Source organism: Erpetoichthys calabaricus, chromosome 10, assembly GCF_900747795.2.
Source record: "Erpetoichthys calabaricus chromosome 10, fErpCal1.3, whole genome shotgun sequence".
NCBI lineage: Eukaryota > Metazoa > Chordata > Cladistia > Polypteriformes > Polypteridae > Erpetoichthys > Erpetoichthys calabaricus.
The window spans coordinates 21,211,050-21,226,050 of record NC_041403.2 but is presented as its reverse complement, the minus strand read 5'-3'; the positions used below and the strand labels follow the sequence as shown (position 1 = coordinate 21,226,050).

The 15,001-nt window shown below is 44.8% G+C and overlaps 2 protein-coding genes across 2 annotated transcripts in view; both read left to right on the top strand.

The window, feature by feature from the left end:
• The window catches only part of uap1 (UDP-N-acetylglucosamine pyrophosphorylase 1), a 411,004-nt gene that overhangs the window by 73,808 nt on the left and 322,195 nt on the right, over nt 1-15,001 (top strand). The window lies entirely within an intron of this gene.
• nos1apa (nitric oxide synthase 1 (neuronal) adaptor protein a) overlaps nt 1-15,001 on the top strand; it is a 510,182-nt gene that overhangs the window by 461,413 nt on the left and 33,768 nt on the right. The window contains exon 8 of the mRNA XM_051932735.1: nt 2,669-2,827. Coding sequence (XP_051788695.1) covers nt 2,669-2,827 — 159 coding nt within the window. The remainder of the gene's footprint in view (nt 1-2,668; nt 2,828-15,001) is intronic.

The following is a 15,001-nucleotide window of genomic DNA, read 5'->3' as shown; positions in this document are numbered from 1 at the left end:
CCGCTTCTCCTTAGCGTGCGTTCAGCCCCCCTTACCCCTTTACAACGCGAGTGGCAGAGGCACGAAGTGGCAAAAGGACAGCTGCTGTACAAGCTTTTAAATGATCGACGCGCAGTGCGACAAGCAGAACAGGCAGCTCGCCAGAAGCAGCAGCAGAAAAACAGCAACTGAACGAACGTCATCTCCTTAGCGTGAGTTCAGCCAGCCCCCCTACACAACGCGAGCAGTGTTATACGTCCTGCGAGAAAGAGATTTAACCATGCCCGGGTCCGGAAATAAAGGACAAGTATTGTTTTTACAAAATTTTTAAAGTAAAAGTGAAAATAATGCATATGTAACAATTCCCATGAAAATAACAATCTCTTTAAATTGTATATCTGGTTAACCAAACTCGGGGGTGAGCGAGCGAAGCGAGCAGGGTCTCCGCCACCTAGTGTGTGTGTGTGTGTGTGTGTGTGTGTGTGTGTGTATATATATATCTATTGTAAAAACTAGCCCGGCCACAGACAGACATGACAATGCAGTGTTTATTTACAATTACATTTACAACTATTCACATGATTCACAGTCCTTGGCTCCTTTGGCAGCCTCCACTCCTGTCCCGCAAGCTCCGTCCTTCTTCCACCCGACTCTGGCTTTCCAAATGGAGTGAGGCGGCCCCTTTTATCCAGCCCCGGATGTGCTCCATATGCCTGATGACGGACTTCCAGCAGCAATCCCCAGTGTGGCAGAAGTGCAGCCCTTGCACCCGGAAGCACTCCGGGCATAAACCATCCCTGGAGTGGATATATAAAATATATATATTTTGTAAGAAAAAGGCATTATATTGCGCCCGACCCGACACAGATTCACACAGGAGGCACGGGTAAAAATAAATAAACTATTTATTTCTTCTTCACCTGTGGGGCACATCTTCCGCGTGAACCCCACAGGCATAGCACAGTCCCAAGCACAGTACAGTACAAAACACACTTTCTCTTCCTCCACCACTCCTCTTAAGCAACCTTGTCCTCTTCCTCCCGATTCTGGTCACTGAGTGGTGGAGATAATGGGCTTCCCACCCTTGTCCCCCTGGCAGACGTGGTGAAGGGGCATCCCGGCCAGGCATGGGCCAGACCGACACACTTCCACGCGTAGACGTTTATATATAAGATATTTCGTGGACATCTTCATCGGGGAAGGAGCTTGCACGGGGCAATACCTCCCCTGGGACAACAGTGGGTATCCCCCCTGGCTGACTGTGGTGCCACAGGGTTGGAGCATGGAACCTCAACACTCTCAGGGCCCATGGCCACTGAACAAGGGAGCGCATGGAGAGTGGCTGAGCCCACCTCTACAAGGCTGCTGCCACACCCAGAAGTGCAGCCTGAAGGAGATTGTGGAACACCTGGAGCATTTCCAGGTGCTCTATAAAATGAGCAGCCTCACTCCATTCAGGGAGCCAGAGTCAGCAGGAAGTGGTCACAGCTTGTAGGAGGAGTGTAGGCAGAAGAGAGAGAAAGAGAGACAGAAGAGGGAAGAAGGGGATTGTGTATTTGGTGTGTCGATGCTTGATGGAATTGTGCTGACGTGGTGGGAAATAGGGAGAAACGTTTCCCACTCTTAATGAAGGTGTGTTGTGTGCTGGTCTTGTGCTCTGTGTCTGTTGTGTCAGGTTTTTGGGGAGCTGTATGCCCCCTGGTGGTTCACTATATACCACTATATATATTTAATTTCTTAGTGGTACGGCAGTGATTGAAAAACCAGTAACACTAATGGAAGATATTAGTTGAACAATCACAATGATATAATAGTCAAAGGTGAGCTATACTTGACCAAAGCATGATGCAGTCGGGGTTTCCTGCGATCTGCGTTTGTCCAGTCTTTGACAGAGTGTGGGAAAGCATTGCATCCTGGGCACAGGCAGGAGTGATGTCTTCCATCCATCCACAAGTGAGCTCTGGAGTTCCATGCAGTTGTTCAATTTTTATACCTTCTCTTTAAACATTCAACCTCTAAAGATGGGTACAATTGGTTTGCTGACAAGCTGATTATTGCCGAGGTTGCTTGCTTGGGAAATCTTGAAATAGCTGTCAACCCTGATGACCCCAGCCATAGTATTGATCATGAGCAAACATGGCACATCAGCACTTCAGCATTGTGTCACACTTGACTCATCTTGTCTCCCTGTCATATTCACCCTGTCATTTAGATTCTCATTGCAAATAAAATTATGTGTATGAATAACCCTTACAGGTCACAGTGACACATTAAAAGCCTTTGCCTACACAGTGTGGGTCAGCTTTTAAATTAAGTTAATTGCCCAGGAACTGAGTTTGTGTCAACTGTTGGCTCACTTTGCTTCTCATTATTGTTTGGCTGCTGGTGAAGGTCAAAAGAAACAATTAAGTGTCCTGAAATTTAAAAAAGTCAGTCTGCTAATAGTGAGACATGAGACGTGCGAACCATTACCAGCAGTTAACGGGTGTCTAGGTGAAGAAAGTGGCTGGACTGAAGGCCTGTAGCCAAAGTAGCCCTCCTGGATCTGAGGTTACATTCCCTGGGCCAGCGTGGGTGGCTATGATGAGTGACAGAGCATGTTGGTTGAAGGTGCTTCACAAATTATCTTTTTTTGCTTCATGGAACAAAAAAGAATGTCCTGATTATTGTATGGTTCAATGTTTTTCAGGTTCCCGAGGAGAACATTTTGCTGGCAACTCCAAAAATGCTCCTTCCAACCTCCAGCCAGCTGCCGGCGGGAGCCCCACTTTCTGTGCATCACCAAATCCAGCTCCTCCATCAGCAGCTCCAGCAGCAGCAGCAGCAGACACAAGTCGCCGTGGCCCAGGTGAGTCCCCCAGCCGCCTTGAGTAGAAACCACCTAGAGTAAGACTCAGTTAGAAGATTCTAGAAGTGTAGCCTGTTATTTAAGTGGACAAAAGTCCAGCCTGCTGGATAAGACGTTTAGGGGTTGGAGTGCAATACACATGAAAATAACATCAGGAGGAGTGATGGAGAGATCTTGAGTGTTGCACAATCCCAACAATAATAAGTCACAGAATCGGGCCGTAAGTGAACGTTCACACTCCTCGTCTGAGATGTTGAATGTTTGAGTGCCGTAATAAATGTGTACCAGGTGAGAAATCCAGCATCGCCACAGGGCTGACCAAACCCAAATCCAGGAAAAATGTCAACCCCAAAAAACAAATTCAGGATACGCCACAGCACAGCAACAGCCGAAATCTTCTGACCCTCGAGCACTGGCTACACTAGCGCATTTAAGAGTCTGACATTTTTAAAAAGCCTACGGTTTCATTACAGTGCCGAGCCGGTGTTTTGAAGTATATACAGTTCTGACACACTCTTTCAATAGTCTTCAATTTTGTGAGTCGAAAATGCCAAGGTGGTGTGGAAGAAAGGCAAAAACAGAAACTAATGTCTGCAGGTAGTAAGCGTGGCTTTAAAGGCAGGCAGATCCTTCCCAAGCTTTGGGGACCCAGTGACTAAAATCTCAGCCTCACACTGCTGTTTTATTAGCCATTGGAATCTTTAGGAAATCTAAATGCTCAGTGGTTTTTTTTTGTATGTGGTGTTTATTTCAGTTATGTAAGTAAGGCCTTGATTATTTAAAGCCTTATGTGTAAGAAGGAAAATTTTGAAATCAACTCAAAACGTACTGGAAGCCACTGTAAGGATTCAAGGCCTGGGGTTATGTGGTTATCCTTTTTAGTTCTTGTAATGTTTCTTGCTACAGCATTTTAAAATAACAAAGCTGTATAAAAATGATTTGAACAGCCTGTGAATAACCCGTTGCAGTAGTCAGTTTTACTAAAAAATAAATGTGATTTACTTTCTGGCCATCCGCCATATTTAGAAACTATTTTCATTTATTTTTTAGCTAAAAAGCATGATTTGGATATTGTTAAGTGTGTTTTTAGAAAGACAGATCGATGTAAAAAATAACACTAAGTTTGACGCTCATTCAGTTAAACTAACGGTGGTGTAGTGGTTAGCAATGTGACCTCACACCTCCAGGTGACTCGTGGGGGGGGGGTGTCTGTCACAATTCAATTCAGTTTATTTTGTGCAAAATTAGAAAACACATTTGTTTAAGTGCACAAAACAACAAAGTAGTTTGAAAAACGATTTGCATAAATGGAGCCCAGAACTATCTGTCCATTAATGAGCAGTTGAACTGTGGCCAGTTGACAATGGAGGAGAGGAGAAGAAAACAAAACCTCCGGTCATCAGCATCCCTGGAGAAGATAAATCTCAGGTGGGGGCCACAGACAAAGTCAGACACAGCCATGGTCCTGGAGACCTCTGTCATCTGGCCACCCTCCCCCTATTGGGCATTACACAGTAGAATCAGTGCTGGGCCATCCAATATGATGACAGAATCTTTCCATCCAATGATCTGAAGGCTCCCAGTATCTCAAATGACTTTAACATGGCCAGGAGGACAGCTTGTCCTCTCCTTATGGCTCAGGGTCCTCCTGTTTTCTTTTCTACATTCCCAAAGTGATGAACCCAAAGGTGTCTGCTATGTGAGAAAGGGAGGCTGGGAGAGTGTCTTGCTGGAGATTTCAGCCAGTCTGGGTTTGGTGCTGCAAAGACAAGCTCTAGATCCTAATGACCCTAAAAGTGGAGTCATAAATAGCTTTAGAAAACCAGTCACGTAATGGGAATGTATAGATGTAATTGTTTCACTCTATATATCGTCTTTTAAGGATCAAAAGTTCGTTTTGTGGACCACCAGGGGGTGTACAGCCGCCCCAACCCGACACAGACAGCCAGAGACACAAGTCCAGGACACAACACACGTTTATTCAGAGTTGGGGAAGCGTTTTGGCTTCGCTCCCCAGTAGCAAAATGGTATAAAGTACCAAGCACACAATAGACAATACAGTCCATCCATTCCTTTTTTCTCTCTTTCTCTTCCCTGTTTCTCTTTTCCGCCTCCGCTCCTCCCTCAAGCTTCGTCCTGCTTCCTCCCGACTGTGGCTCCTTGAGTGAAGTAAGGCTCGTAGAGTTTGCATGTTCTCCCCGTGTCTGCGTGGGTTTCCTCCGGGTGCTCCGGTTTCCTCCCACAGTCCAAAGACATGCAGGTTAGGTGCACAGGCTGCTCCTGGGAGTGTTTCAGTTGGCCCGTTACGCAGCACAGGTGTGGTGGACCACTCTACGGTCCCCATGGAACCCAACAGGGCTATCCCAAACTTCAACTCCCATGAAGCCATACAGTAATCCATGGAGCCACAGCAACTGGGTGGGGGGTGGGGGGGGGGGGGGGGGGGGGTGACGTCGGCTGCCCTCTAGCGTTCCAGGGGAAGCAGTGTCCTATGCACATTTGCTCCCCCGGTCGGTCCTTCTGTTATATCGGCCTTCCGAGTATCGCACAGTATGAGCTAAAGTTGAGGTGTTTCTTGTAATGAAAAATTCTCTCCAGGCTTTCTGTTTTTTTTTATAAGCCAACAGAAAATCAGTACTGGCCACTGGTGGTCCCAGATGTAGAGAAGTCATGTTTTTAGAGCCCTGGGAAACAATGGTGCTCTTGTTAAAGCAGCGCTTCACTGAGATAACAACAAGCACAGAATGCTTCTTTGTTTTTCCTCTTCTTCTCCCTTTTCAATGTGAACTTTTCTTCTTCTGCAGTCGGCTTATCTGAGCTCCTCTAAACCCCTAATCTGTGGCCTCTTAGCTGGCACTGCTCAACTGGTGACGGATGAGCGATTTTCAAAGTCATAGCTTGGAAAAGCCATTCTCTCTCCAGTAGTATCCCCCCTTGTCGATTGTTCTGATCCCTCCCTCGGCATTTGTATGTTGCAAGAAGAAGTCTTTTGCCATTTTCAATCTGGATCTGTTCTGCTAGGCCAAGCTGATACTTGGACTCGAACCCAGGACTGTGAGGGGGCAGGTGCAGGCTGTTTTTACCAACACTGCTATTTGTTTTCTTTTTTCCATTATTATTTTCCACATTGTTTGCCCATTGTACAGGCAAAATCACCACTGACTTCTATTATTATATATTGTGGCACCCGGACGGGGCTCATGCCTGGCCGGGACGCCCAGGAAGACAGGAGGAGGGCTCATTCCTCCTCCAGACCACGAGGGGACGTCCGCCTTGGTTGTATTGGGGGCCACGGGTACAGGGCTTGGAAGCCCAACCCTGTAGGAGCCTGTGGTCACCGCCAGGGGGCGTCCCCCTGCCTGAAGGACCCTGGACCCCAGTACTTCCGCCATACCAGGAAGTGCTGGGGGGAAGAAGAGTGGGAACACCCGGAGTGCTTCTGGGAGGACAGCCGGCATTTCCGCCACACTGGGGTGTGTCCGTGGGATTGCTGGTGCACACCTGGAGCACATCCGGGTATGGATAGAAGGGGCCGCCTCCCTTTATTCAAGGCTGGAGTCGGGTGGAAGCAGGACAAGGTGCAAGAACGAGAGAAGGAGGCGGTCTGAAGAGGCAGAGTGGTTGGCCTGGACTTTGGGGAAGATTGGGGTTTGTGGCACTTGGACTTTGTAAATATAGTAATCCCTCGCTACTTCGCGGTTTACTTTTCGCGGATTCATGACTTCGCGGATTTTATATGTAAGCATATCTAAATATATAACGCGGATTTTTCGCTGCTTCGCAGGTTTCTGCGGACAATGGGTCTTTTTACTTCTGGTATTTGCTTCCTCAGTTGGTTTGCCCAGTTGATTTCATACAAGAGATGCTATTGGCGGATGGCTGAGAAGCTACCCAATTAGAGCACGCAGTTAAGTTCCTGTGTGCTGCTGATTGGCTCAGCAACGGAGTGCTGCATTAACCAGGAAGTCTCATCTCACTCATTCAGCATTAACGTGCTCTTGCTATTGCATTCAGGGGATCATCACCTTCATCGTCATCATTTTTACTGCGCAGCATATTCATCACGTCATATATAGCTACGTGTACTTCGCTATACAGTAAGTGTAAACTTATCTACCAATTTCATATTGCTTAGCAGTTGTCCCTGTTGTTAATAGAGTAAAGGGTGGGTTGTAAACAATACAGGGAGGGTTTAAAAATGTCCAAATACACGTTAAATAATTAAATAAATATGGTGTCCCTACTTCGCGGAAATTCAGTTATCGCGGTCGGCCTTGGAACCTATCTCCCGCGATAAGTGAGGGATTACTGTAGTAGTATAAATAAACGTGTATTGGGTGACATGAGTGTGTCTGCCTGTCTGTGTCCAAGCCAGTCTCCACAATATCTTAAATGTTTTTCTTTCTCTCCATTCTGTATGTAAACATGAGATTAACATTTTTTTCGCCACTTTATATGTAAATCTCTCTATTATAATAAAAAAAATCCTGGGACGAGACTTGATTTTTTCAGAGAGATACTTTCACTTCCTGCAAGATGAGACTTTGTGCCAAGAGATTTAACCAGGCCCGGGGCCGGAAATAAAAGACAAAGAGTAGATGACAAAGTAGAATGTCGTAAAGAATTCGGAAACGTTGGCGCGATACACATGCAGAGCAGGTTAGAGATAATGAAAGTACTAAAATTTGAAAGTCTCAAGAAAATGATAGTAAAGATTGCATTAGCATAAACAAACCAAAATTATTACTGGGTGAAATAACCGAAAGCAGATGGAATATGTGGACATAGGTGATATGACAGAAGTATGTAGATATTGTTCAGATTTAAACTTTAAGTCAGAGACTTGTAGATCGTTTAATTCGTGTTGCCATCAGGGAAAAGTAGTGCTTCTTCCCAATGAAGAGGCGTATCCATGAGAATTAAAAGATTTGTTGTTTGGTGAAAGTGAAATCCACATACGCGAGTGGCAGAGACGCGAAGTGGCTGGTACATAGCACAGGCCAGGGGGTTTGGCGAGAGAAGCGAGCTGGGGGTGAAGCCCCCTAGTAACATAAAAAAAAAAAAATTTTTGGGTGGAGTATTACTTTAAACGAAAAGTCGTATGGTCGACAGAAAAGTGCAGATGGGATCAAGTTTACTAGAAAATGGGAACAAGAAAGAGTTTTTATGCTGGTGCATACATTAATAGTGGGCAGCAGAAGGAAAAATAGCTCAAGAAGTGGGGGCCTGGGTGGGTTGAAGGACAAACAGCTGGCACTCACCTAATCCCACCGGGCTCATCTTTTAAGTCCTTCCCAGCCCTTGCAACATCATCAGGGAGTTAAAGCCCTCGATTTGCTCTTTCTTGCCATCAGTGGTTTATGGATGACCAGTTTGACTCTTTTGTTTTCACGAAGCACTGGTTGCATCTCATGCCATCTCAATGCCCAGATATCCATTCTGCTCTGGGCAGCCTGTCACAATATATAAATTCTACAGTGTTGCTTATTTTTAATAGACCTGTAGCCTTGAAATTGTCAGTGACCCTTCAGCAGAATGGGTGCCCTTATATGACCACCCCTATCCCTTCAATTAAACGAGGCTCATTTTCTTAACTTGGTCGAATGGGTGATCATTAAAATTGCTGCGTCACCTCTCCTTGATCCAAAGTGACAGTTTCTCCAGTTCTGCCCGGTGGCACTTTATATAACTTGTCCTGTAAATGAAAGGCTTCCCTTGTGGCATCCTGCTGTCTCATTAGTGATCAGACGTTGTCTGCTAAGGCCCAGTTATGTAATTAGCAGCAGGCTGGGAACGGCATTTGTAAAAGCACTAGGAAGCAGACAGGTAGATGGTGCCCCCTAGTGACCATTGTCCACTTCGGTTTAGGGTCCAGCCCCCTTGGCAGTTCCAGAAGGTGCTTTCTTAGGGGTCTGTTAGTTAGCGGGGATTGCAGCACGACTGCATTTGGTGGCTCCATTTCGCCAGATGGATGTAGGTAGGTGGGCATGGTGAGTACAACAAGTTCTGAGTCGACTCGCACAGTTGAGAGCTTGTCAGCCCCTTCAGATCTGCACATGTTACAATAGAGAAATCATGAGAAAGGAGCTGCATCTGAAAAGGTCCACAGTGTTAGTAAAGGAGCTGCCACTAATGAATGAGGAAAAACACATTTCTTTAATGTTGCTGAAAACTAGATCAAAAAATAGGCATAGTAAAATGAAAGGTTCTTCAAGTATTCCACAGCAAGAAGCAAACTACAGAGCATATCAATTAATGTCTGCTTCGTACTAAAAAGTGCACTCCACCACAAATCGACAATCTAGCACTTGTCCAAAGATCAAATCTGATCACTTGTTGACAACATGACCTCCTAGTGGCCAAGGTAATAAACTGCAATGCTGCCAGATTCCTGCGCAGTCCTAACAGCCAACCCACAGTGCAGCAGTTATTGAGTCCATTCACATTCCAGGACTCGCAGTATAGTAAAACAGATACAGTCGTACAGCAATGGATACCAGCTGATACTTGCGTTGTATGTCACCATGGCACAGTGGGTAGTGCTGCCTCTTCACAGATACAGCGTCCTGACTCCAAATCACCTGCCTGGTCAGTAGTTAACATGGATTCAGAAGGTACAGCGGGGAAAATAAGTATTGAACACATCAAAGTTTTTCTCAGTAAATATATTTCTAATGGGGGGCTATTGACATGAAATTATCACCAGATGTCGGTCACAACCCAAGTAATCCACACATACAAAGAAATCAAAAACAAATAAGTCCATAAATTATGTGTATAAAAGTGAAATATTGAACACCTGAAGAAAAGGAGGTGTGAAAATACATGGAAATCCAAGAAAGCAGCTGACATCTGTCAGTCCTGATAGCCCCCTATCAGCACAAATGAATATCAGCTGGTTTAGTCCTAATTGATGGCCTATAAAAAGGTTTCTCATTCCCAATGTGTCACACAAGAAGCATCTCATGATGGGTAAAAGCAAAGAGCTCTCTCAAGACCTTCACAAATATCCTGATGGCATCGGTGATGGGGATGTACTTCTAAACTTCTGAATGTTCTAGTGAGCACCACTGGGACCATAATCTGGAAGTGGAAAGAACATCATTTCACCATAAACCGGCCACGACCAGGTGCTCCTCACAAGATTTATGACAGAGGAGTCAGAAGAGTTGTCCAAGAGCCAAGGACCACTCATTCGTGGAGAGCTTCAAAAACACGTGGAATTAGCAGGTCCAGATGTTTCAAAGAAAAAAAGAAGTAATGCACTCAACCTCCATGGCCTCTACGCATGCTTACCACGCAAGACTCCACTGCTGAAGAAAAAGCACGTTGGAGCTCGTTTATAAAGTTTACTGAACAACATTTGGACAAGACAATGAAATACTAGGAGAACAGAGTCTGGTCAGATGAGAACAAAATTGAACTCTTTGGTTGTCATTGCACACACCATGTTTGGAGGAGAAATGGCACTGCACATCATCCCAAAAACACCACACCGACAGTGAAGTTTGGAGGTGGGAACATCATGGTGTGGGGCTGTTTTACAGCATATGGTACTGGCAGACTTCATATAATTGAAGCAAAGATGAATGGAGAAATGTATCGGGACATTCTTGATAAGAATCTGCTGCCATCTACCAGGATGCTGAAGATGAAACGAGGGGGGACATTTCAGCAAGACAAGGATCCCAAACACACAGCCAAGGAAACTCTCAATTGGTTTCAAAGAAAGAAAATAAAGCTGCAAGAATGGCCCAGTCAATCACCTGACTTGAATCCAAATGAAAATCTATGGAAAGAACTGAAGATCAGAGTTCATAGGCAAGCCCCCGGAACCTTCAAGATTTGAGGACAGTTTGTGTGGAAGAATGGGCCAAAATCCCACCTGAGCAATGCATATGACTCGTTTCTCCATACAAGAGGTGTCTTGAAGCTGTCATTACTAACAAAGGCTTTTCTACTAAGTATTAAATACATTTCAGTAAGCGTGTTCATTACTTATTCCCTGTGTCATTCCACTTTTTTACACATAATTTATGGACTTATTTGTTTTGATTTCATTGTATGTGTGGATTACTTGGGTTGTTACCGACATCTGGTGATAATTTCATGTCAATAGCCCCCCCATTAGAGATATATTTTCTAAGAATAACATTGACGCGTTCAATACTTATTTTTCCCGCAGTATTCAGACCCCTTCACTTAGTTCAGATTTAGTTATGTTACAGCTTTGTGTTCAAATCATTTCAGTCCATTTTTGCTACACATCAAGCAACACTCAATATTCAACAACAACAAAGGAAAAACAGGATTTTTATATTTTTTTGCAAAAAAACTGAGATACCCCATTGACACAAGTATTCAGACCCTGTGTTATGTCACTTGCCATTTGGTTCAAGTGCATCCCATTCTATTGATCGTCATTGAGATGTTTCTACACCGTGTTTGGAGTCCACCTGTGGTCAGTTGAGTTGATTGGACTTGATTAGGAGAGGCACATACTTTTCTATTGAAGGTCCCACAGCTGAGCATAAACCAGGTCATTAGGTTTAAGGAATTGCCTGCAGTAGTACTACAGTACCAGGGCTGCTGGGATTTGTAGTTATTTTGAGTTTTATGTTGAAGTGCTCTCAGTTTATGTAACTCTCCTTGGGTCAGACAGTCAGTCATTTCTTGGGGTTCTCCACCAGGAGGAGCTCCAAGCAGCACAGGACTGTGAACTACTCCTTTGTGAAAGCTGATCACTCGGACTTGAGATTTTTCCACGTCAGGTAAGGAAGGCAGAAAATTTTGAGCTAAGCTTAGGAGCCATGCTTCCTAATCATGGCGCAGGAGAATGGTGAGGTGTTAATTAGCTCATGTAAGTAAAAATTTCATTGACAATTGCCTGTTGAATTTAGAGAATTGTGTTAAAGCAAACATCTGAGGAAGGTTACAGAAAAAATCCTGCTGCACTGAAATTTCCAAAGAGCACAATGGCCTCCATAATTCTAAAATGGAGCAAGATTGGAAGAGCCACAACTGTTCCAAAGAACTTGCCACTTGGCCTAACTGATCAATCCGGGAGAAGTACCCAGAAGGAGAGGTGCCCAAGAAAATGATGGTCAAGAAGTACCCTAAATGATGATCACTCTGAGCTTCAAAAATCCTGTGTAGAGATGAGAGAAACTCTCAGAAGAACAATCATCACTGTGACACTCCACCGATCTTTGTTTTATGAAGATTGGCCAGGTGACACATGATGTCTGTGCAGTCCTGACACTGACACTAACCCACACTGTAGGTATAAGTGAGTCTCCTCACTTTCCAGGACTCATATTATAGTAAAACAGATACAGCTATGCAGAAATTAATACCACTTGATATGTGAATGACACTGTGATGCCACAGGTAGTGCTTCCTCTTCACACATACAACATTGTGGGTTCAGACCCCCTGCCTAGTCATATTGTGGATTCAGAAAGACACACTGGCTGAGCTCCAGAGAACCTATGTGGAGATGGGGGAAACTTCTAGGAGGAGAGCCATCACTGCAAAACTTTATGACAGAGTGGCCAAATAGAAGCCTCTCCTCAGTAAAATACCCATGGAAGCCCCCTTGAAGTATACAAAAATGCACCTAAAGGACTCTCAGACTGATAGAAACAAAATTCTCTGGTTGGATGAATCCAAGATTAGCGTCATATCTGGAGGAAAACAGGCCCCTCACATCACCTATGCAATACCATTCCAACAGTGAAGGATAGTGGTGGCAGCATCACGCTGTGGGGTTGGAGACTTGGAGACTAGTCAGGGATGAGGGAAAGCCAAATGAGCAAAATACCGAGTTATCCTTAATGAAAACCTGCACCAGACCACTCTGGACCTCAGAATGGGTTTACCCCGACCTTAAGTGCAAAGCAGAGACAACACAGGAGTGGCTTAAGGACAACTCTGAAACTATCCTAGAGCTGCCTGGACCCAATGACAATCAAATGTCTCTGGATGATTTCCATTCAAACTTAAAGAGCTTGAGAGGATCTGCAGAGAAGAATGGCAGAAGATCACCAAATCCATGCGTGTGAAGCCTGTCCCGTCAAACCCTAGAAGACTCCAGGCTGCAATGGCTGCCAAAGATGATTCAGTGAAGTTCTGAGTCTGAAGGGTCTGAATACTTGTGTCAGTGGGATGTTTCTTATTTTTAATACACTTGAAACATTTCTAAAATTCTGTTTTTACTTTGATATTGAGTGTTGCTTGATATGAGGAAACAAAAAATGAATAAATTATTTTAGCCTGAGGCTGCAATACAGAAAAATGTGAACAAAGTGAAGGAGTCTGAGTACTTTCTGAACCCACTGTATGTGGAGGTTGCATTTGTCTATCTGGTGCACACCATCCCTGTTTCCCATGATTCTGTGTAATATTTCATTTTCTGTTTACATTTTTCTGCAGTAATTTTATGTGCTTGTTGCTTCCTTTGTTTTTGAGGAATTATTATTTTTGAATTACAACAGTATTTCTAAGAATTATTAATATTTTGTGTCTATTTTGAGTGCTATTTTGTTTCCCATGTGTTTCTGGTGCATTTGATAAGCCACCACCACACTGCCAGGTTCAGAGATCCTGAAGTGTACAGCACTCAACGTCATGGACACAGCGGGATAAGGTTTGGCAACTGCCATATTCAAATTATCCAGCAACCAGAAGTGTATGGCACCTAATGTCATGGACATGGCGGGATAAAGTTTAGGAATTGCTATTTCCAAATCATCCAGCAACCGGATGTGTATAGCACCCAACATCATGGACGCAGCAGAATAAAGTTTGGGAATTGCTATTTCTAAATTATCCAGCAAACAGAAGTGAACAGCATCTGATGTCATGGACACGGCAGAATAAAGTTTGGGAATTGCCAATTCTAAATCATCCAGCAACCGGAAGTGCATGACACCTGATGTCATGGATGCAGTGGGATAAAGTTTAGGAATTACTATTTCTAAATTATCTAGCAAACAGATGTGCACAGCACGCGACATCATGGTTGCAGTGGAATAAAGTTTGACAATTGTCGCTTCCAAATCACCCAATTTTGTGAACACGCCTTAAAACGTTGTTATTGCAATCCTCAATTAGTCTTTAGCGTTAAGGAAATGTCTGCTTTGAATTTTTGACTATGGTTTAGATTTGTATTTTGATTTTTCTTTAGATAAGATAGATTTAAAGTTTTTAATTTTGCCCATATTTTTGACTACACCATTTCCCCGGGTCCATTCACATATTAAATAAATCTGCCATTTTTATTTTCAGCTGTATACTGTGCTGTTCATCTCAAGACATTTCTCATTGTGGAGCTATAGAATTCTTGTTTTTGTTGGTGTTTTTTTTTGTTGCTAGACAATAGACACATAGCAGGACTAGAAAGTTAACCAATCGTGTGCACCTGAGCCTTAACACCATCCATCCATCCATCCATCCTCTTCCGCTTATCCGAGGTCGGGTCGCGGGGGCAGCAGCTTGAGCAGAGATGCCCAGACTTCCCTCTCCCCGGCCACTTCTTCTAGCTCTTCCGGGAGAATCCCAAGGCGTTCCCAGGCCAGCCGGGAGACATAGTCCCTCCAGTGTGTCCTGGGTTTTCCCCGGAGCCTCCTCCCGGTTGGACGTGCCCGGAACACCTCACCAGGGAGGCGTCCAGGAGGCATCCTGATCAGATGCCCGAGCCACCTCATCTGACTCCTCCCGATGCGGAGGAGCCACGGCTCTACTCTGAGCCCCTCCCAGATGACTGAGCTTCTCACTCTATCTTTAAAGGAGAGCCCAGACACCCTGCGGAGAAAACTCATTTCAGCTGCTTGTATTCGCGATCTCGTTCTTTCAGTCACTACCCATAGCTCATGACCATAGGTGAGGGTAGGAACATAGATCGACTGGTAAATTGAGAGCTTTGCCTTGCGGCTCAGCTCCTTTTTCACCACGACAGACCGATGCAGAGCCCGCATACTGCGGATGCCGCACCGATCCGCCTGTCGATCTCACGCTCCATTCTTCCCTCACTCGTGAACAAGACCCTGAGATACTTGAACTCCTCCACTTGGGCCAGGATCTCGCTCCCAACCCTGAGAGGGCACTCCACCCTTTTCCGGCTGAGGACCATGGTCTCGGATTTGGAGGTGCTGATTCTCATCCCAGCCGCTT